This window comes from Argopecten irradians, chromosome 13 (genome assembly GCF_041381155.1).
Source record: "Argopecten irradians isolate NY chromosome 13, Ai_NY, whole genome shotgun sequence".
Classification (NCBI taxonomy): domain Eukaryota; kingdom Metazoa; phylum Mollusca; class Bivalvia; order Pectinida; family Pectinidae; genus Argopecten; species Argopecten irradians.
In genome coordinates this window covers 5342829-5367581 of record NC_091146.1, presented here as the reverse complement: position 1 = coordinate 5367581, position 24753 = coordinate 5342829, and the positions used below count along the sequence as shown (strand labels likewise).

Genomic DNA, 24753 nt, shown 5'->3' with positions numbered 1-24753 from the left:
AAATTAGTAAGAAAACTTCAATTAGATATCTACTCATAATTATTATCAGTTTCTATAAAGATATATATTAATTTTTGGATAGGATAATGATATCTGGACATAAATATTTACTGATGAAAAATTAATAATCATAGACCCTAAATAATTTTAGGACCAGCATGCTTACATTGTCTCTAAATCAAAGTACTGAAAGTACTGCTCCGGTAAAAACTGCTGGATGCTAGGAGTTGATTCGAGTGTTAAAGATTGATAAGTCAATGGTTATATTATCAGTATAACTGCAAACTGGAAAACGATCTAAAGAAGACAGGGCTTAAACAAAGGCTGAAAAACTAATACAACTATTTGTTTTTTATTTGGTCATAATAATTTATCACATTGATTTATTTTCTCACATTTTGTACAGGTCCAGTTATTCTATATACACATAATGCATTTCAGTGAAGAACCTTCAATCAAAGAGGAAGTATTCATGTTGTCAAGTTCATATAAAGAAAAGTTTCAGCATTATGGTGACTTGTAATGTCAAATTAAATTGATTTTTTGTTAAAAACTAAACAGGCATATATGTTAAGTGTAGGATCAGAGATTCTTCATCTATCAAGAAAAAACTTACTGTTTATATCATATAAAATCTCACATAATGTTTAAGCAATACCATACACGTATTTGACCTTTAATGATTAATATGAATGACATCAAGGATTTCCTTTTTAACAAAAATGTATCTAGCAAGTTTAAGAACACCATACTATCTATAACTACAAAAATTAAATGGTTGTCAGACCGTGTAAACACATATAACTAACGTAAATAAAGGATGACCATCATGCTTCATAACTTCACTAATACTACTTTGGCAACATATCAGGGAGAGAGAGGGGGGAGAGAGGGGAAAGAGAGGGAAAGAGAGAAAAAAAATCTCTGTCAGCTATCAGCCGGTTACTGGTATATGCTTTATCAAGTTTCAAGTACATGAATGTTATATTTCTATTTAACATATTAAAAAATAAAATAACCCCCATTAGTTAATTAACTAAACGACATGTAAATGGCGCACGAAAGATGATTGTTGTCAAATTTTTTACATGTTATTGTCTTTCTTCTCTAAACTGTCATATTTAAGGTTTGTAGTACAGATCTACAACCATAATAATCCTAAACAAACACGGTAACGCGCAACGCGCGTTAACTAAATGAAAGGTATTTTCATCAGTTGTCTCTTTTTCTAACTACAATTTATAAATTTTATTCTTACATCATACATTATGGAAAAGTTGTTTCAGGCCAAAACTTTGATGCAGCAAGGATTAGGTCCAAAAATTTTTTTCGGAATACACAAATTCACTCAGAAATTTTACATTTGACATGATTAATTTACTTTGAAATTTGACTATTGGTTCCATAAGCTGTTTTTATAAGGCTTGGACATGATAATTTACTTTGAAATATGACTATTGGAAGCAAAACTGTTCTTATAAGGCTTGGTTCAAGAAAAACATAATTGTAGTATATGATTTAATGAAGGATAGTGACACGCTTACTTTTTACTGTTTTGATGAATTGATACAAATCTATCAGATTAGTACTAATTTTGTGGAATATCACGGTTTTATTATCTGCTATCAGAGAACATCTGAATTAAGCTGACTCTGAAATATGTCAAATTTTATTCCTACTAATATTAAGTATTTCATATTGATCTGTACAATGTAACGTAAAAATAAAATAACTCCTACCGGGAGGAGAAGATGGGAAGACTTAGTTCAGTTGAATCATTTGAAATGGGTTGATATTTCTAAATAATTTCCTTTCACAAAAGTCATACTCAATAAATTTGGAAGACTTCAGTGGTTTCAATATATATTATACGCAGATTTTCACACAGCCAATTATTACTTTTGACATGATAATCTCCTTCTGGAAAAAATACCAATGTGTTTACAGAAACTACATCTAAACCCATTTACCTAGTACAGGAAATATTACTGTCAACATGTAGTTAAAGATTCAAATTATAATTTTAACGTCACCTCCGAGTAATCACTCTTTCACTTTCTACATCAATCATCAAGCAATAACACATAAACACAAACGTCTGAGATTTCGAGTTATATAATGACACTTACAGCATCCTCTAAAACCATAGAACACGCAAACCCAAGACTTTACTGCTGTTATCAGATGTTTTTCATTCGTTGACCATGACTATACACTGTATTCACACCTTTCAGCGAAGCCGCTTGGCTGCACACTGACTACAAGAGTACGACAGAGATGCGTCCGATCGTTTGGGGGTTCACAGTGGTTCTATACCTATCCTTTAATGTTTAAAATCATTTTCGCAGCAGAGATCAAACTACAAAGGTCCACACGACCGCTTCACGAAACTCACTTGAAAATGCGGAATACACATTAACATGTATATGACTCAGCTAAGGGCCGTCAGAAACAGTCATATATTAAGACAAGTTGTTGAGTAGTATCTTCAAGCGCATCAGCGAGAGTGGTCATTAAGTTTGAGGTGGACTCCAGGTGTATATCTATCTATGATCATGTGGAGGATCAGAGGAACACACACACACACACTGTATCCTAGCTAGACCGACGTTACGTATATACATTGTACTGTATTATTTTGTTTCATAATTGAAATTTTGATGGAAAAAAAGAAATATACATTCTATATATTAATGTATATTATCTAGTATTCAGTATATATAAGATTATTTTTGTTCCACTTTTTTTTGCATATAACACATTTACAGATATCATGTGACATCAACATAAACTTGACATGACATATACATTACATTTCTATAAAAAAACCATAAGAAACATAACATAGCATGCTGAGTATGTACATGTACGTGTGGGAAAAAACCCAGTTTGATATATTTTGGTTAAGATAAATTTGCAAATTACTATATTTGATCAATTAGTTTTTGTCGGCCATTAGAATCTTAATCATATCATATTTTAATGCATGCGTATCTAATCAAACCCAATAATTTGCAAATATTTTTTAAAGTTTGACATATTAGGGACATATAATGACTATACCATTTATTTCTAGAGCATAAACATATTTTTTCATTAGATAAAGTAAATGGGGTGTGCTTATTTAAATCTTAAACTAAATTTCACTGAAGTAATTGTTGACTATCTAAATGAAAACACTTTTTTCTAGACATTACTTTCTATTATGTTTTAATTATAATTCAAATACATATAGTTAGTTTAATCAGAAATTAAATTATCTATGTCTCTGGTTTAATTATCACATAGTATCACCTGAGGTAAATGAGAAACTATGTGTTTTAAAATTGGTATTGATCTGTGTAAATTATTATTAGATATTTACGTAAATCGATTTAAATTATCCCGCCACGTGCAATGATTGATCAAATAATAACTTACGATCACAATCGGTAAAGTGTTTGAAAGACTACTGTGCAATAGCTATAGTCAAGCGTACTTTTAACTCATGCAAAACACCGATTGTTAGACATATGTTTACCGCAACAAAATAGATGACACATCTATTGAAATGAGATGATTGACGTACGGTACTTCATAAATATCTGAAATAAGATCAATATATCTCATACATTAAAGAATTTTAATTCCATTGGCGTTACACGTATGAGCAAGAACTGCTTAAAATCGTTCGATCTCGCCACCAGGGCTATCGAAAGAACGTTGCATTACTTGTGGTTTCGATCAGGTCAACTGCCAGTCACAAGTATGCAAATGATGGCTATTAACACTCTCCTAGTACAGGTAGATAATCTGATAATTAGGTCGACGGAAACAAAAGACTGACTGATGTACCTGCGGGCAGTTGTTCACGGGTTGCTGCATGCGAGAAGGTGAGGTGTGAAGTCACATGTGCCTGTGGTCATAATCAAAGGGTCAATTAGTGTTAATTTAGTGGTCGTTAGGACTATGAAAACTGGTCGTAAAACGGAATAGCGGTGTGATTGTATTTCTGAAACGACCAATACAAAGAGAAAAAAATCGGGACTGAAAATAAGTGGGCGTAATAGCGGGATGTTCGTAATTTAGTGTATATGCTATACATGTTTATGTTTGGAATAAACTTTTGGAAATAAAAACAAAATTAAAGAATTTTTCAAGCATGGTAAAATAACAACAAATGAAAATATGAAATAAAAAAAAAATAAAATTGATGTGCCGACGTTAAGGGTTGAACCCAGGCCGTCAGTTTAGAAAGCTCATGACTTACCACGACACCACTTGTGCTTATAAATTTGACTGTAAATAACATTTATTTAATAATGAAATGCAGTTCACTATATTTTCTTATTTTCTTCGCAATCAACTTAAAATGATATTGATGCTGCTGAATAAGTTTATAAAATGATTCTAACCTAGTTTATATTGTATCTGGGTGCAAATTACTAATTATATGTACCCGCAAATGTGTGGTTATTCAGTTTATTCTTCACAACACCAGCCGGGGGGGTAAAAAGCTAGTTCCAGAATTGTGATCACAATACCTGGTAAAACCAGTTTTACTGGTAAAAAGTCTATAATTGCTGCACCGCTTGTGGCTTTGATAGTAACTAACTGCAGTCATCTCAAAGACATTCTTTGCATCTTTTTCACTAATTTAAAAATAGTTTGAATTCTCTGCAAGCTGATGATATGGTTAACATACACAACAGGTTAAAATCGTTCTTATACCACACACATTAAGTCCAGATTATATGACTCTTTCATATGTACATATGTAGGATAGAACTATTCCACCCCAGGATACAGAATTTTGGGTCAGAACCGAGGCTTGCCAAGGTTTCTGACCCAAAATTCTGTACCCGAGGGTGGAATAGTTCTATCCTACATAATTTACATATGAAAGAGTTATTTTCTCACATTGCTTGTCGAGTTACTTGCACGAAAGGTGAGGCAGCCATTTTGTTACAAAATCTTAACTTCTTAAATAATTGATCGATTTTAAAAATAAGAACGCCATTCGAAAGAGCTCATCAAAGTTTGGTTTATATTAATAAATATAAACAGAAATCTTAGGTAAAATGGTTTGAAATGCAAATTAAACAAATGAAATGGTAAATAAATCGAAATAGAAGAAAAATGACGTCAACTTTGGCTGATATGACGTCATTTGATTGTTCGGCAATTGTGACGTCACAGCTATGTAAGATAGATTTATCTTATATAGCTGTCTTTCATGGGACAACTCTATCTTACATGGCTAGCTATGTGAGAAAAATGTTTACTTTTTAAATTTGGAGTTTGATACATATTATGTAAAGATTTAGATTTTTATACATGTATGTCTTGTTTATGTAATGGAGATATCACACAAAAATCTCATCACTGGTTATGATAATCACAGTACACTCATAATATTTCAAGGACAATAAAAGCTTCATCCATTTATTACTAATTAAAAATGTATATGACATTGAGACACCAAGTTCTAAGGATTGTAGCCTATATAAGAATTTATGCCCTACTTTTTAGGTCACCTGAGATGAAGTCTCAAGTGACCTATACTAATCGCCTTTTGTCCGTCGTCGTCCGTCGTGCGTCGTCCGTCGTGCGTCGTGCGTTGTCCGTCGTATGTCTGTAAACAATTTACATTTTCGACTTCTTCTCCAAAACTGCTGAAGCAATTTCAATGAAATTTTGCAGAAACCTTCTTAGGCATAAGGCCAATCAAAATTGTGAATTATATGGTCCCCACCCCCCAGGGGGCTGTGGGAGGGGCCAAAAGGGGTAAAATTGAGTAAAATTTCAAAAATCTTCTTCTCTACTCACAGATGTGGTAGAATCAAATACTCTTCAAAGATAGAAAGGTCTTAAGGTCCTTTACAAAAATTGTGAATTATATGACCCTGGGGTCTCTAGTTTCCGCCTGGGGAGGGGGTTAAGTTTACTATAGTTTATATTGGGAAAACACATTTTTGCGCATTATTTGGTCATTTGTAATAGGAAATGAGTCAAATGTTGTCAGAATTATCAGTATGAGATGGCCATTTAATCCTATTAACAAATTTTCTATGACTGACCCCCAGGGGCCTTAGGGGCAGGGTCAAGTTTACTATAGTTTATATAGGGAAAACACATTTATGAACATTATTTGACTATTTTTCATAGGAAATTAGTCAAACTGGGTTAGAATTATTAGCCTGAGATAGCATTTTAACATCATATCCATATTGTTCATGGCTGACCCCCAGGGGCCAGAGGGGCGGAGCCAAAAGGGGTCAAAATGGTAATTTCAAAAATCTTCTTTTTGAATTCACAGATTTGATGGAACCAGATACTCTTGATAGATTAGAAGGTCTTAAGGCCCTTTACAAAAAAATGTGAATTTCATAGTCCTGGGATCTCAGATTTTCCCCTGGGGAGGGGGTCAAATTTACTATAGTTTATATAAAGGAAAAACACATTTAGGAACATTATTTGCTTAGTTTTCATAGGAAATTAGTCAATCTGGGTTAGAATTATTAGCCTGAGATAGCATTTTAACATCATATTCATATTGGTCTTGGCCGACCCCCAGGGACCAGAGGGGCGGGGCCAAAAGGGGTCAAAATGGATAACATTTCAAAAATCTTTCTTCTGAATGCACATAATCTTCATAGATTAAAAAGTCAAATTTATAAAATCACTGACTGACTTCAAGTTCCTGATGGGCCAATATATAGTGTTTATATGCATGTCTTTGTTTCATTCTGTATCTGAAATCAGGTGACTGTTAAGGCCCATGGGCCTCTTGTTCATTATCTGTATGCTGTTTGCTCATGGTAGACAGACACAACCTCAATCTGATTAAAATACATATCCTTATTATCATTTCGTTCAATAGAGGATCTGACAACATTCCATTAGGGGTCACATCCAGGTGACATTTGGAAATGCCCAATCAAATTTCTGTCTGGGTCGATCTTAAAAGTGAATTTCAGGGACAAAAAAGTTAGAAAAACTGTCAACATTACTTCCATGTCGGTGCAAAGTCCTCTTGCCAAAAGAGGACAACAAAGCGAATTGTATATGTATGATGGGACTAAATAGCGTCTTCAATTGATGTAGAAACGTGTATAAAATGCATTTATAGCCGCAATACTGGTAGTATATAAAGGTCATCCGAACACGACTCCTTATGGGATGTTGTCAGATCCTCTATTGAACAGAGTGATAATATTAAAGTTGTATGGTCTGTGACTTGTTGCATTTTTGGCATAGAAAAAGTATTTAGAGTGTTCTATAAATTTTTCTCTGCCCCTCTAAGTTTTAAACTTTCGATATTTACGGACACTTGTAAAGTTCATATTTGCAAAGTTATTAAACAATTGAATTAAAATATTGATTTTTAACGTGTACATGTTTAAAATAGCTCGGAAATACGTATCCAAACTATTTCGATCTATTCATGTCTGTACTGTTATTGCCGATATTGACCACGTGATACGGCTAGGGAGGTTCCGATCTATACGAGTATGGACGATGTCGGTTACATGATGCAATTCAGTTTTCCAATATTACCCAAAAGTTTGAAACATGGCTTTGACTGTGACATGTGATATTTCATGCGACATTTGCCGCTATGTCAATAGTATTTTGGTGCTTTTATGGATCTGAACCATCATATATAAGCATCCATATTCACACATTGTATGTTTTATGGGAGTTTGTGAAGGTGAAAATTACAAGAAATAAAACTTTAATATCTGTCTATCCTATACTTAACGTTTTTCCTGAATACCTGCCTTTAGTTCTCATATAAACTAAATAAGCACACCAACACAATAATTGGATGAGCCTGCTCACTGAAGGCCGCTATAGAATACACTTTGTGTTCATGTTCTTCATTCCCTTTTTTGTTGAAGTGGTATTTTTCTGTGGTAATCACTTTGATTTTGGCAACCTGGACATCACTCAAAGCTGTTTTTGTCTCCGAAATATCACTTTGAAAATTGTCTAATTTCTTGGAAACTAGTTCACTTAGGTTGTTGAGAAGTCCTGATTGAGCTTCTTTCACTGTGGTTTGTACCAAGTCGTGTATGTCTCTCTTCTCCATCATGACTGTTCCCGATGAGAAGCATGGCTAGAATGACTTCTCTTTCCACGTGACTACCTATCCACACATTACCTGCACCAATATCTCGTGCAGACCGCAAAAAAGCCCGCAAAACTTAACTCATGAATATGCATGAGTATCATGACTGGACAAACCAATACAGACAAATGTTACCTGCTATACTCACGAAACACAGGAAAATTATAGTATTTTAATCATATAGGGAACAACCTATTAAATATTTTTTTCTAATTTCTTGTATAGAAAAATATAAATTGATATCGGTTTTCTTATTACTCTATTTTCAGAAATTTGATCTACAACGGATTATGGCCAACATCACTGTACAACCTGGGGGTGGTAGTCCTACTGTTGAGCTGCTGTATGATTTGGGACTGGGAGTTCTGTAAAGGCCTAACATCACGTCTCTGGGTCCTGGCTGATACACTGTCTTTACCAGAGGGTAGGTATGATCTGAGACTGTAAGGGTCTGACGTCGTGTCTCTGGGTCCTGGCTGATACACTGTCTATACCAGAAGGTAGGTATGATCTGAGACTGTAAGGGCCTGATGTCGTGTCTCTGGGTCCTGACTGATACACTGTCTATACCAGAAGGTAGGTATGATCTGAGACTGTAAGGGCCTGACGTCGTGTCTCTGGGTCCTGGCTGATACACTGTCTATACCAGAAGGTAGGTATGATCTGAGACTGTAAGGGCCTGACGTCGTGTCTCTGGGTCCTGGCTGATACACTGTCTATACCAGAAGGTAGGTATGATCTGAGACTGTAAGGGCCTGATGTCGTGTCTCTGGGTCCTGGCTGATACACTGTCTATACCAGAAGGTAGGTATGATCTGAGACTGTAAGGGCCTGACGTCGTGTCTCTGGGTCCTGGCTGATACACTGTCTATACCAGAAGGTAGGTATGATCTGAGACTGTAAGGGCCTGACGTCGTGTCTCTGGGTCCTGGCTGATACACTGTCTATACCAGAAGGTAGGTATGATCTGAGACTGTAAGGGCCTGACGCCGTGTCTCTGGGTCCTGGCTGATACACTGTCTATACCAGAAGGTAGGTATGATCTGAGACTGTAAGGGCCTGATGTCGTGTCTCTGGGTCCTGGCTGATACACTGTCTATACCAGAAGGTAGGTATGATCTGAGACTGTAAGGGCCTGACGTCATGTCTCTGGGTCCTGGCTGATACACTGTCTATATCAGTGGATAGGTATAGGTTTATTCAGAAAAAAGTCCTGTTTACAAAACCCAAAAGACATGTTTATCTAATCTTTCAATCAGATCTGAAAACAGTTATTGAGATATAATATGAAAGGCTTTTTTTGTTTCCAGAGATTACTTTGATTTTATTTCATTCTAGGTTTCCCTGTGATTATTCGAGTATTCTTGACAAGCTCTGTGGCTGGCTTCCTCTTCTTTGTTGCTCTACTGTACATGCGACGTTTCATGCTTCGCTCGTTACTATCTTACTCAGGATGGATATGTAAGTATTCTAAAAACATGAAACTTTGATCTTTAAACAAGGCCTCAGATTGTCACTGTGCCATTCACACAAGTTTTTCATCAAATTGGCACATGGTTTTGTAGGTCAGGTCACGTTTAGGCATGAACATTGGATTTTCTTAAAATTCAAAGAGTTCCAATTTGTGACTCATCACTGTTATTTCCATGTTTTTATTGTTATATACTCTGCAAGGAAGTTGAAAGAAGGTGGAGTGGGGGAATATACTAGAAACGGGTTGTCCTTTTGTCTGTCAGTCTGTCTGTAGACACATCTTTGTCCAGCGAACTCCTAAACTGGCTACCTAACTGATTTTAATCATTTTTTGTACACAGAACCATGACATAAAGAGGAGTTTAGTAAACTGTATAGGGTTCTGCATTATCCCCTATTAATGGAGTTAAAAAGCCTAATTAGTCCGAGTGGGGGGGGGGGGGTTGAGTGGGGGGGTTAAGAGGGGGGTATTCAAGCTATATAGTATCTCAACAGTAGACTAGTTAACATTTCAAACAGCCTTTCATCACTTTTAGAATTAGTCATTTTTTATACACCCTATTCACATAATAAAATATAATATGCCAATGGTCACTGGTATCATTTAGTAGGATATGTCACAATTTTGTACATGTATGTATTTACACCTTTTGACCTGATCAGAAGTACTAAAGGTGAGCTTATATGGTAGACTGGACATAAACACTGGACATTCACTGTCCATGCACACTGGACATTCACTGTGCATTGGTTTTCCATCCATCTGTCTACAATTAACTTCTCCATAAGCACAGATGTGTACAGAGATAGCAGAGGTCATATATAATAATTGACCTGGACCCCCCAGCTAATTAACAGGATGAGCTGGTTCACATGGTGAGGTGGATAACTGTACATCAACAGATGATAGTCACATGTATCTGTGTCCTAGGCCGGTTATAATCAAAACAAGGGCATAAATTCCCATCAGTCAATCAGCCACATATATTAGTGTATTAGGCTCGGTTAGCTGAAACAAGGAATATTAAGCCCATGTATCAGTCCATCAGTCAATCAGACACATGTCTTTACGTAATCTGATGCTCATTGACATTACACACTGATGATAGACATATCTTGACACTAAGTATTAATAGGATAATGTACATAGTATTGTACCATGATATTTATATGTCACTAAATGGGAAACATTTGCTCTGGCTTATATGAATTGTGGACAGGGATCTATACATGTGTGTTTATCTATGTAACAGTACAACTGTCTTAGCGACCACCTCTGTATGACTATAAAGACCACCTGCTTAAAGATGCTCCACATCCGACAGAGCATAAACAATACCCAGATACTCATCATTTGAACAGTAAACTGATGTTTTAATCAATCTGTTTATGTGTGCACAAAAATGCATACAAAACGATTTATTTAGCTTTTGGTGCATGCACAATCAGTACGTAATTCTATATAGGGCATAGTGCCATGGATTTTTTAGGTCATCTGACCCGAAGGGTCAGGATGACCTATTGTCATCATGCACCGTCCGTCGTTGTGGGCTGTGTGCCATGTGCCGTGTGTAAACTTTTCATTCAAATTACTTCTTCTAAATAACCGAAAGGCCCAGGGTACTGATATTGGGCCTGTGACATGCTTGGATGAAGAACTATCAAATTTTTTCAAATGAATTTCCTTGATCTTCATCGAAGGTCACAGGGGTCAAATAGGCTAAAATCTTTAAACAACTTCTTCTCAAGAACCAAAAGGCCCAGGACACTCATATTGAGCATGTAGCATGCTTGGATGAAAGGCTACCAAGTTTCTTCAAATGAATGACCTTGATCTTCATTCAAGGTCACAGGGGTCAAATAGGCTAAAATCTTTAAACAACTTCTTCTCAAGAACCAGAAGGCCCAGGGTACTGATATTGGGCCTGTAGCATGCTGGGATGAAGGGCTACCAAGTTTGTTCAAATGAATGGCCTTGATCTTCATTGAAGGTCACAGGGATCAAATAGGCTTAAATAACACAGGGATCAAATAGGCTTAAATCTTTAAACAACTTCTTCTCAAGAACCAAAAGGCCCAGGATACTCATATTGGACATCTAGCATGCTGGGATGAAGGGCTACATAGTTTGTTAAAATAAATGACCTTGATCTTCATTTAAGGTCACAGGATCAAATAGGCCAAAAATCCTTTAAACAACTTCTTGTGAATAACTAAGAGGCCTAGAGACCTAATATTGGGCCTGCAGCATGCTGAGATGAAGTGCTACCAAGTCTGTTAAAAGAATGACCTTGACTTTCATTCAAGATCACAGGGGTCAAAAAGGCTTAAATCTTTAAATGACTTCTTCTCAAGAACCAAAAGGCCCAGGATACTCATATTTGGCTTGCTGCATGCTTGGATGAAGGGCTACCAAGTTTGATCAAATGAATGACCTTGATCTTCATTCAAGGTCACAGGGGTCAAATAGGCTAAAATTTTTAAACAACTTCTTCTCAAGAACCAGAAGGCCCAGGGTACTGATATTGGGCCTGCAGCATGCTGGGATGAAGGGCTACCAAGTTTGTTCAAATGAATGACCTTGATCTTCATTCAAGGTTACAGGGGTCAAATTAAACTAAAATATTTTAAAGGACTTCTTGAGAAAAACTAGGAGGTGTAGAGACCTGATATTAGGCCTGTAGCATGCTGGGATGAAGGGCTACCAAGTTTGTTCAAATGAATGGCCTTGATCTTCATTGAAGGTCACAGGGATCAAATAGGCTTAAATCTTTAAACAACTTCTTCTCAAGAACCAAAAGGCACAGGATACTCATATTGGGCATGTAGCATGCTGGGATGAAGGGCTACATAGTTTGTTAAAATAAATGACCTTGATCTTCATTTAAGGTCACAGGATCAAATAGGCCTAAAAATCCTTTAAACAACTTCTTGTGAATAACTAAGAGGCCTAGAGACCTGAAATTGGGCCTGCAGCATGCTGAGATGAAGTGCTACCAAGTCTGTTAAAAGAATGACCTTGACTTTCATTCAAGGTCACAGGGGTCAAAAAGGCTTAAATCTTTAAATAACTTCTTCTCAAGAACCAAAAGGCCCAGGATACTCATATTTGGCTTGCTGCATGCTTGGATGAAGGGCTACCAAGTTTGATAAAATGAATGACCTTGACCTTCATTCAAGGTCATAGGGGTCAAATTAGCTTAAATCTTTAAATTACTTCTTCTCAAGAACCAAAAGGCCCAGGATACTCATATTCGGCGTGCAGCACGCTGGGATGAAGAGCTACAAAGTTTGATAAAATGAATGACCTTGACCTACATTCAAGATCACAGAGGTCAAAAGGTTAAAATCTTTAATCGACTTCTTGAGAATAACTAGGAGGCATAGAGACCTGATATTGGGCCTATGATATGCTGGGATGAAGGGCTACCAAGTTTGTTCAAATGAATGACCTTGATCTTCATTCAAGGTCATAGAGGTCAAATATGCTTAAATCTTTAACCGACTACATTGTGTTGTGCTAATAGTCAGATGACCGTTAAGGCCCATCGGCCTCTTGTTTTTTTAGCATTGGGGCCAATATTTTTCTGAAAAATGTTAAAGCCTTAAAATTCCTCCAAATTAAAGTAACTTGAAAATTATGAGCCAAACATTGTGAATGAACCTTTTAGGGGGTTAACGCTATACATCATTCATGCTATATTATGCTATATGAAATAATCAACAAATGAATGTTGTAGAATTTGTCAATAGTTTTTGTTTTATGTTTGATAAGGAATATAGAACAATACATTTATGCCATATATTGCTTTGTGTTTATGTAAACATACATTGTATATCAGAATAGGCCTCACTGAAATGTCCCTTTAAAGATGCTTCACTGCCCACAGCATAAACGATGCCCATCATTTGAACAGTAATTGATGTTTAATCATGTATGTCTAATTAATACAAAAATTCATATTATGAAATAATTTATTTTGCCTTTGGTACATGAGCAATCAATACTTTCCATTCCTACATTCCATGTAGGGCATAGTGCCGTTGGATTTTTTGGGACCTATTAATTATTTTCAATATTTTTATCTTGAAGTGAAATAAAAAGCTGAAACTTTTTTATGGTGGTAATGGTGTAAAATAAGTAACTTTTGTAACTGAGAAAAAATACTAATTTGTGGGCTCCATGTTTTGATAGAGAAAAAATATACGGAAAAATACCATTTGTCTGCAGTGTAGCATCTTTAAGGTTCCTTAAAATTTGTGTTAATGTGTGTAATAAACTATAATGTTGATAAAAAAATGATGTTGGTCCCCAAAGGTTTGTTATAACTGTGTTTGACTGTCAGTAATGCATTTTGACAGATGAACAGCCAAAGACTCAGTCGGTGACCACCATACTCTGGGGTCTGGCCGTGCGCTGTGTATTTGGATACCGTCCTCTGCTGTACAGTTGTCAACAGTCTCTACCACGGATGAGTGTCCCAGCTCTCGGCCAGACTCTCGACACACTCATGCTCTCTCTCAAACCACTGTACGGTGAGCATACTGAAAAGTGGCAGGACATTGCCAAAGATCGTCAAGATTTTGAGAAAAATCTCGGTCCAAAGTTGCAGCGTGTCTTAGTTTTAAAATCCTGGTGGGCCCAGAACTATGTGACTGATTGGTGGTGAGTATTAAGTATAAACAGAAATTCTCAAATAGAAGTTAAAAATCATAATAACATCAAAGCTCTAATATCAAAAGATTTAACACTGATATAGGAATTTTAATTTCAAATGATCATATTCAAAGTCATATTGTATCAAATGCCCATAAGATGTTATAATTTCAAATGACTGGTATACAGGTACATCAGAATTCAAATATCAATAATTATTCCAAACGTTTATACAATTAATATTGTTTTGATTTCAGTAATTTATATCTGAACTCTGGTATCGTTAATTGGTCATATTTGAATTATAATTTGAAGTATCGGTAGTCATATTTGAATTCCAATAACAAATTTATTGAGTCATAAGCATAGCATATCCAAATTTTTAAATATGGGCATTCTTTTAAAATTTTCTTTCAGGTTTTAAATCTATTTCATGAAATTCCTGTTTCAGGGAGAAGTATGTTTATCTGAAGAGTCGCAGTACCTTACTTATCAACAGTAATTACTATATAATGGACCAGAGTTATTGGATTGGCTCCAAATTACAGGTGGCCAGGTAAGTTATATACTATTAGGTAGGTCATGGTGAACTGTTACCCAGCAACAGAAGTAGGTTATGGTGAACTGTTACCCAGCAACAGAGATAGGTTATGGTGAACTGTTACCCAGCAACAGAAGTAGGTTATGGTGAATTGTTACCCAGCAACAGAAGTAGGTTTTGGTGAACTGTGACCCAGCAACAGAGGTAGGTTATGGTGAACTGTTACCCAGCAACAGAAGTAGGTTATGGTGAACTGTTACCCAGCAACAGAGGTAGGTTATGGTGAACTGTTACCCAGCAACAGAAGTAGGTTATGGTGAACTGTTACCCAGCAACAGAAGTAGGTTATGGTGAACTGTGACCCAGCAACAGAGGTAGGTTATGGTGAACTGTTACCCAGCAACAGAAGTAGGTTATGGTGAACTATTACCCAGCAACAGAGATAGGTTATGGTGAACTGTTACCCAGCAACAGAAGTAGGTTTTGGTGAACTGTTACCCAGCAACAGAGGTAGGTTATGGTGAATTGTTACCCAGCAACAGAACAGGTAGGGTATCATAAAATATTACCCAGCAACAGAAGTAGGGTATAATAAAATATTACCCAGCAACAGAGAGTAGGGTATAATAAAATATTACCCAGCAACAGAGAAATGTTATGGTGAATTGTTACCCAGCAACAGAGGTAGGTTATCATAAAACCACACGTTACCCCAGCAACATAGGTAGGTTATGGTGAATTGTTACCCAGCAACAGAGGTAGGTTATGGTGAACTGTTACCCAGCAACAGAGGTAGGTTATAATAAAATATTACCCAGCAACAGAAGTAGGGTATCATAAAATATTACCCAGCAACAGAGATAGGTTATGGTGAATTGTTACCCAGCAACAGAAGTAGGTTTTGGTGAACTGTTACCCAGCAACAGAGGTAGGTTATGGTGAACTGTTACCCAGCAACAGAGGTAGGGTATCATAAACTATTACCCAGCAACAGAAGTAGGGTATAATAAAATATTACCCAGCAACAGAGGTAGGTTATCATAAAATGTTACCCAGCAACATAGGTAGGTTATGGTGAATTGTTACCCAGCAACAGAAGTAGGTTTTGGTGAACTGTTACCCAGCAACAGAGGTAGGTTATGGTGAACTGTTACCCAGCAACAGAGGTAGGTTATAATAAACTATTACCCAGCAACAGAGGTAGGGTATCATAAAATATTACCCAGCAACAGAGTTAGGTTATGGTGAATTGTTACCTAGCAACAGAGGTAGGTTATGGTGAACTGTTACCCAGCAACAGAGGTGGGTTATGGTGAACTGTTACCCAGCAACAGAGGTAGGGTATCATAAAATATTACCCAGCAACAGAAGTAGGGTATCATAAAATATTACCCAGCAACAGAGATAGGTTATGGTGAATTGTTACCCAGCAACAGAGGTAGGTTATGGTGAACTGATACCCAGAAACAGAGGTAGGTTATAATAAACTATTACCCAGCAACATAGGTAGGGTATAATAAAATATTACTCAGCAACAGAGATAGGTTATGGTGAACTGTTACCCAGCAACAGAGGTAGGGTGTCATAAAATATTACCCAGCAACAGAAGTAGGTTATGATGAACTGTTACCCAGCAACAGAAGTAGGTTATGGTGAACTGTTACCCAGCAACAGAGGTAGGTTATGGTGAACTGTTACCCAGCAACAGAGGTGGGTTATGGTGAACTGTTACCCAGCAACAGAGGTAGGGTATCATAAAATATTACCCAGCAACAGAAGTAGGGTATAATAAAATATTACCCAGCAACAGAGTTAGGTTATGGTGAACTGATACCCAGAAACAGAGGTAGGTTATAATAAACTATTACCCAGCAACATAGGTAGGGTATCATAAAATATTACTCAGCAACAGAGATAGGTTATGGTGAACTGTTACCCAGCAACAGAGGTAGGGTGTCATAAAATATTACCCAGCAACAGAGATAGGTTATGGTGAACAGTTACCCAGCAACAGAAGTAGGTTATGGTGAACTGTTACCCAGCAACAGAGGTAGGTTATGGTGAACTGTTACCCAGCAACAGAGGTAGGTTATGGTGAACAGTTACCCAGCAACAGAGGTAGGTTATGATGAACTGTTACCCAGCAACAAAGGAAGGCTATAATAATATATTTTCAGTTTGCACTGACATGGACTCAATAAGCATGCTTTCAAGTATTATCATTATCAGTGTATAATGATAATACAACACGTGTGGTGATTCTATTGTTACGGGAATAGTCGCTGGCGTAGCAATGTGGGGTCATGACCCCACTTTTGGTGGGAACATATGAATGACTCGACTCCAATCAGCTGTTCAATCGAATTTGTTGACGATGATGAGAGAGAAATAAATATGGGTATTTATAAAATATTAATAAATATTTATAAAGTATTAATAAAAAATAATTCATGCAACTGTTGCGAGAATTAATAATATCCATATATGTGAAAAACTGTAAATATTAGGAATAGATTTTTATTTTGTTTAGGTTATGAGGTTATAATGATTATGGAGCCCATGTAAAAAAAAAAAATTAACAAAAATCTATTCCTTAAAGATGCTCCACCGCCGACAGAGCATAAATGATATTCATTATTTGAACAATAATTGGTGTTTAATCAGGTATATTTATGTCTAATTAACACAAAAAAATAATATAAAAGAATTTATTTTGCCTTTGGTGAATGGGCAATCAGTACTTCATTCCATATAGAATATAGTGCCACAGAATTTTTTTGGGATGCAATTAATTATTTTTTGTATTTTTAACTTAAAATAAAATTAGAAGCTCAAACTTTTCAATAGTGGTAATGGTGGACAGTAAGTAACTTTTGTAACTGAAGAAAAATAATAAATCGTCTGCTTCTGTTTTTGATAATGAAAAAATACCATTTGTCGGCGGTGGAGCATCTTTAAATATCACCCAGCAACAGAGGTAGGTTATGATGAACTGTTACCCAGCAACAGAGGTAGGTTTTGATGAACTGTTTCCCAGCAACAGAGGTAGGTTTTGATGAACTGTTTCCCAGCAACAGAGTTAGGTTTGGATGAACTGTTACCCAGCCACAGAGTTAGGTTTGGATGAACTATTCATTATCTTGACGATTCCACAATTTTCGGTGTTTCTCATACTTAAAACATTGCATCAAATGCCACTGGTAATCTCCACTACCAATACCCAGTGTAACATTAGGCTATTATACATATATGTTAATTATTTTAATTACATACATCACCTTATATCTTGCCTTGGTATAAACTTTTGCAATTTCATTTTGATTGCAAATCTTGCAATAGAAAATTGCACAAGAAAGAAGGTTGCAGTAGCCATATTTCATTATAACTCATTATTGTTTTTCTGTACAGGACAGCCAATGTCATGTACCAGTTCTTGACCTTCAAACAGCTTATCGACCATGAGCGACTTGAACCGCTTGTCATCAGGAATACGATACCTATCTGTATGGCCCAGTATGAAAAAGTCTTCTCCACAACGAGGTAGGGTCAAGGTCGTTATTGTTTGTTTTGACTTAATTTTACGTTTTCATGCCAAATGGCATGTACAGCAATTTAATTTTGTGATTGACAGGTACAGGACAAACGCTCTACTTAGTTACTTGTAGTTGCATATGTTTTACAGCTGCAATTTATTATTGTGAATATTAAGCACCTGCAAAATATGCAGATATAAATGGCACATGTGTTCCTGTTATCCATGCATGTTTCTCTGTTATAGAATTCCCGGAGAAGATTGTGATTCCTGGTTACACTGTGACTCATCTGAATCCAAGGTAGGTCAAAGTCATTGACATTCTTCTTGCGATAATATTACAAATTTTAGATTTACACACTCAGATTCTAAATATAGAAGTTCTATAATAATACTTAGGAGTTTATCAAAAGTATCAATTTTAAAGTAATTATCCTCTTCATGTACCAGTATCATCTTAGACTGAATGGTTAGGATGTGTAAAGTTCAGGTTACCTTCAAGTTAATCACCAGAATTGTACATTAAAACACATTTTGTTTTTTGTCAAGTAGTCTGAAACATGTGTTCTAAACATGATGTCACTCTTTGTTTTGACTTTCTTCAGAATAATTGCACTTTATGTTATGAAGATTCATTTTTAGCTCACCCGTCCCTCCGTCCCTCCGTCATCCGTCCGTTAACATTTCCTTTAAATCGCTACTAGACATAGAGTTCTGAATGGATTGTAACCAAATTTGGCCAGAAACATCCTTGCCCTATGAAATTGAATAAAATAGTAACATCAATAATAATATTCTTTGGAAATAAAATTATGAAGTATGGATATTGTGTGAAAGTCCTTCTATGAAAGGAATATATTTTGTTATTTACAATGCAGTTATGAATATAAAAAAAAATTGTAAAAAAAAAAAAAAGATAAAAAGATAATATTATTCTTAAATATCACTTATTCTTTAGCATGTAGCTGTCCTCAGAAAAGGGATACTATACAAGGTCAGCGTGTTCGACAAGAAAGGGAAGCTACTCACACCTCTACAGTTAGAAAAACAACTAGAATGGGTCATAGAGGACGCAGATACACAAACAGGTGAGCTGTGTTGGGTCAGAATATGAAGGTCAATAGGTGAGAGGACGCAGATATACAAACAAGTGAGCTGTCAGGAGTCAAAATACAAAGGTCAATATGTCAGAGGACACAGATACCCAAACAGGTTAACTGTGTTGGGTCAGAATATGAAGGTCAATGGGTCAGAGGGCGCAGATACACAAACAGGTGAACTGTGTTGGGGCCAGAATACAAAGGTCAATAGGTCAAAGGATGCAGATACACAAACAGGTGAGCTGTGTGGGGATCAGAAAATGAAGGTCAATAGATCAGGAGATGCAGATTCACCAACAGTTTTTCGTCTGTTGCATGCGCCGTGGGTCGTACGTAAAACTATTTCATACCAAAGCCTAATTCTTCTTAACCCTTGAGTGGATTACAACCATATTTGGTTTGAAACATCATTGGGAAAGGACAATCATATTTTGTAAAGATGAGTTGGGTTTCACCCCTGGGGACAGAGGGGCGGGATTCAGAACATGAACTTTGATGAATTCTACTCTTTCTTAACCCATGAGGATTACATCCGTATTTGGTATGAAACATCCTTGGGGAAGGACAATCATATTTTATATAAATGAGTTAGGTCCGACCCCTGTGTATAGAGGGGCGGGGCTCAGAAGGGGGAAACTTACTGAAATTTTGCTTTAAAATCCTACTCCTCCTAAACTCATGAGTGGCGGGACTCAAAAGGGGAACTCCGCTGAAATTTTGCTTTAAAATCTTACTCCTCCTTAACCATTGAGTGGATTACATTTGGCGTGGAACATCTTTTGGGAAGGACAATCATATGTCATATAAATGAGTTAGGTTTGACCACTGTGGACAGAGGGGCGGGGCTCAGAAGGGTTAATTTTACTGATATTTGTCTTTAAAATCCTACTCCTTGTTAACCTTTGAGTATTACAACCATATTTGTCATGAAACATCATTAGGTGAGGACAATCATATATTATAAAGGACCCAGGTAAGACCTAAAGTGACAGAACGGCAGGGCTCCAAAATGGGAGCTGACAGAACGGCAGGGCTCCAAAATGGGAGCTGACAGAACGGCAGGGCTCCAAAATGGGAGCTTTGCTCAAATTTAGCTTTCAAATTGTACTTCTCCTTAATCCTTGAATGGGTTATAACCATATTTGTCGTGGAACATGTGTAGAAACATATTACTCAAGTGAATGACCTTGACGGCCATTCAAGATCACATTGGGTCAAATAGGCTAAAATCTTTAAGGAACTTCTTGTGAATAACTAAGAGGCTTAGAGAACTGATATTGGGCCTGCAGCATACTAGGAAGAAGGGCTACCAAGTTTGTTCAACAAATGACCTTTACCTACTTTTAAGGTCAAAGTCATCAAACATTTCAGAAACTTACAGATTCAACTAAGGAGTTTCTTGTATCGCTTATTATGATTTTTAACCTATACTTAATTCTGTGACTTTGTTGTTTTGAGCCATGATGCAGATAACCGTTAAGGTCCATTGGCCTTTTTCAGTTGTTTAAATTTAAATTAACTTTGTATAATTATAATTTTGCAGCAATACATATTATAGATGAATAATGACCTACAGTGGCAGAGTGTTTGAATTTCTAGTTCTAGTCCTCAACTTCTAGTTAGAGACCAGCCTGTAGCTGTTGATAGGTACTGATCATAAGTCGGTGACTTTTCTCTGGGTACTCTGGTTTCATCCACTGCATTATTAATCTGACTTGTCTGCCATTGATCGTCGCCATACAAACCTACCACACACTAGATTCATTTTGAAATGCCTGTTTGTGCAATGCAATAGTGTTTGCTTATGGTATTTTTATGATTATCTGTAGGCAATGCGAGTGAAGCAGAGAAGAGTATCCCTGCACTGACTGGGATTGATCGGACGTCCTGGTATAAAATACGCTCCGAGTACTTCTGTGACGGCATCAACAAGGAATCCTTAGATACTGTGGAGAAATCCATTTTCTTTGTGAGTTAGCTCCATTTATCCTTCCTCTCGGAATTGTGGATAGGAAATACTTTCAGATTTTTTTTATTTTTTTTTTTTGTGTAAAACTTGCTCCAATTGAAAGTGGTTATAATTATGCATGAAAGAGCAGACTTTTTTATGAAAAATTCATTCAATTGACCTGATAGCCGATAGTATGTATATCATAGGGGTTTAAGTTTCTCTATTTACCCGTGAGCTGTGCAGTAATTAGAACAAATATTTAAGAATTGATAATATGTGTTATATTAACTGGCAGTTGATAGCATTTGAAATTCTACAAATTGTAAAATTCATTTTGCAGTTGTTTTTTTTTTTTTTTAAATAACAGCTGTTTTGGTGAAGGTTGGTACCTTAAGAATACGATATGATTATGTACTGTATTTGCACCTGTAGGTAAATCTACATGATCAGTCGTATGAAGATCTAACCGAGAGAGGACGATTTTTGCTTGGAGGAAGCAGTACATCGGTATGGTTTGACAAATCTATTAATATCATCACCTTCCCTAATGGAAGGTTCGGACTCAACTGTGAACATTCCTACGCCGATGCGCCAGTGATAGGGCACCTGTCTGAGTTCAATATGACCAATGAGTGAGTTCTTTATACGTAGTCAGAGTTCAATATTCTTTATACATAGTCAGGGTTCAACATGATCAATGAGTGATTTCTTTATACATAGTCAGGGTTCAATATGACCAGTGAGTGAGTTCTTTATACGTAGTCAGGGTTCAATATGACCAATGAGTGACCAAAGAGTGAGTTCTTTATACATAGTCAGGGTTCAACATGATCAATGAGTGATTTCTTTATACATAGTCAGGGTTCAATATGACCAGTGAGTGAGTTCTTTATATGTAGTCAGGGTTCAGTATGACCAATGAGTGACCAAAGAGTGAGTTCTTTATACATAGTCAGGGTTCAATATGAATAAGCTATTTTGAAAAGGATTAGAATAAATTCAGTTAAATAAACAGTACAAATGATTATATTTAGAAGGCAAAATACTCTGGCTATTTTGTTACTTGTTAAAACTGATAGAGGTTATTTTGTTACTTGTTAAAACTGATAGAGGTTATTTTGTTACTTGTTAAAACTGATAGAGGTTATTTTGTTACTTGTTAAAACTGATAGAGGTTATTTTAATACTTGTTAAAACTAGTAGAGGTTATTTTGTTACTTGTTAAAACTAGTAGAGGTTATTTTGTGACTTGTTAAAACTGATAGAAGTGTCAGGATTAGATTCATGATCTTTTTTAATAGTGATAATGTGATAGATACATTAAAAAGAGAAAAGCAACAAGAACAAAATACAAAAATTAATAAAAATTGACGTCATCATTATTGTGTAACTGCACTCATTAGGACTTAATCTGTTAAGGATCTCTGATGAACAATACAGTCCTGACGGTCACTGTAAGCCCATGGCAGAGGATGGCACTGTACAGGAGAGGACCACACCCACACAACTATTATGGGATGTGGAGGGATCACTAGCCTCAGTCATTAAAGGAGCTGTGGGTACTGTCACAAAGGTAAAACTTAGTATTCGTTAAGTACTGAAGGGTAAAGGAGCTGTGTGTACTGTCACAAAGGTATAACTTAGTATTGGTTAAGTACTGGGGGGTAAAGGAGCTGTGTGTACTGTCACAAAGGTATAACTTAGTATTGGTTAAGTACCGGGGGGTAAAGGAGTTGTGTGTACTGTCACAAAGGTATAACTTAGTATTGGTTAAGTACCAAAGGGGTAAACAAGGAGTTGTGTGTACTGTCACAAAGGTATAACTTAGTATTGGTTAAGTACCGGGGGGTAAAGGAGCTGTGTGTACTGTCACAAAGGTATAACTTAGTATTGTTAAGTACCGGGGGGTAAAGGAGCTGTGTGTACTGTCACAAAGGTATAACTTAGTATTGGTTAAGTACCGAAGGGTAAAAGGAGTTGTGTGTACTGTCACAAAGGTATAACTTAGTATTGGTTAAGTACCGGGGGGTAAAGGAGCTGTGTGTACTGTCACAAAGGTATAACTTAGTATTGGTTAAGTACCGGGGGGTAAAGGAGCTGTGTGTACTGTCACAAAGGTATAACTTAGTATTGGTTAAGTACCGGGGGGTAAAGGAGCTGTGTGTACTGTCACAAAGGTATAACTTAGTATTGGTTAAGTACCGGGGGGTAAAGGAGCTGTGTGTACTGTCACAAAGGTATAACTTAGTATTGGTTAAGTACCGGGGGGTAAAGGAGCTGTGTGTACTGTCACAAAGGTATAACTTAGTATTGGTTAAGTACCGGGGGGTAAAGGAGCTGTGTGGTACTGTCACAAAGGTATAACTTAGTATTGGTTAAGTACCGGGGGGGTAAAGGAGCTGTGTGTACTGTCACAAAGGTAAAACTTAGTATTGGTTAAGTACCGGAAGGGTAAAGGAGCTGTGTGTACTGTCACAAAGGTATAACTTAGTATTGGTTAAGTACCGGGGGGTAAAGGAGCTGTGTGTACTGTCACAAAGGTATAACTTAGTATTGGTTAAGTACCGGGGGGTAAAGGAGCTGTGTGTACTGTCACAAAGGTATAACTTAGTATTGGTTAAGTACTGAAGGGTAAAGGAGCTGTGTGTACTGTCACAAAGGTATAACTTAGTATTGGTTAAGTACCGGGGGGTAAAGGAGCTGTGTGTACTGTCACAAAGGTATAACTTAGTATTGGTTAAGTACCGGGGGGTAAAGGAGCTGTGTGTACTGTCACAAAGGTATAACTTAGTATTGGTTAAGTACCGAAGGGTAAAGGAGCTGTGTGTACTGTCACAAAGGTATAACTTAGTATTGGTTAAGTACCGGGGGGTAAAGGAGCTGTGTGTACTGTCACAAAGGTATAACTTAGTATTGGTTAAGTACCGAAGGGTAAAGGAGTTGTGTGTACTGTCACAAAGGTATAACTTAGTATTGGTTAAGTACCGGGGGGTAAAGGAGCTGAAAACTTTGTGTGTACTGTCACAAAGGTATAACTTAGTATTGGTTAAGTACCGGGGGGTAAAGGAGTTGTGTGTACTGTCACAAAGGTATAACTTAGTATTGGTTAAGTACCGAAGGGTAAAGGAGCTGTGTGTACTGTCACAAAGGTATAACTTAGTATTGGTTAAGTACCGAAGGGTAAAGGAGCTGTGTGTACTGTCACAAAGGTATAACTTAGTATTGGTTAAGTACCGAAGGGTAAAGGAGCTGTGTGTACTGTCACAAAGGTATAACTTAGTATTGGTTAAGTACCGCGGGGTAAAGGAGCTGTGTGTACTGTCACAAAGGTATAACTTAGTATTGGTTAAGTACCGGGGGGTAAAGGAGCTGTGTGTGTACTGTCA

At 36.7% G+C, this 24753-nt stretch overlaps 1 protein-coding gene across 1 annotated transcript; it reads left to right on the top strand.

Annotated features, from left to right (window-relative positions):
• Positions 1 to 9175: 9175 nt before the first annotated feature.
• LOC138306619 (carnitine O-palmitoyltransferase 1, liver isoform-like) lies at positions 9176 to 22961 on the top strand. Its single transcript, XM_069247059.1, has 10 exons — positions 9176 to 9221; positions 9452 to 9574; positions 13949 to 14252; positions 14695 to 14799; positions 18193 to 18324; positions 18563 to 18617; positions 19275 to 19404; positions 21246 to 21385; positions 21800 to 21999; positions 22787 to 22961. Exons 1-10 carry the CDS (start codon positions 9176 to 9178, stop codon positions 22959 to 22961), a joined length of 1410 nt encoding a protein of 469 aa, XP_069103160.1.
• The last annotated feature ends 1792 nt before the right edge of the window (positions 22962 to 24753 follow it).

What these genes read in the sequence shown, in the direction of transcription:
- LOC138306619 (XM_069247059.1), top strand. Translation starts at nt 9,176, where the DNA reads ATGTCGTGTCTCTGGGTCCTGGCTGATACACTGTCTATACCAGAAG. An exon ending in ATCTTACTCAGGATGGATAT is followed by an intron (nt 9,575 to 13,948) that starts GTAAGTATTCTA and finishes GCATTTTGACAG; the next exon opens with ATGAACAGCCAAAGACTCAG. An exon ending in TCCAAATTACAGGTGGCCAG is followed by an intron (nt 14,800 to 18,192) that starts GTAAGTTATATA and finishes TTTTCTGTACAG; the next exon opens with GACAGCCAATGTCATGTACC.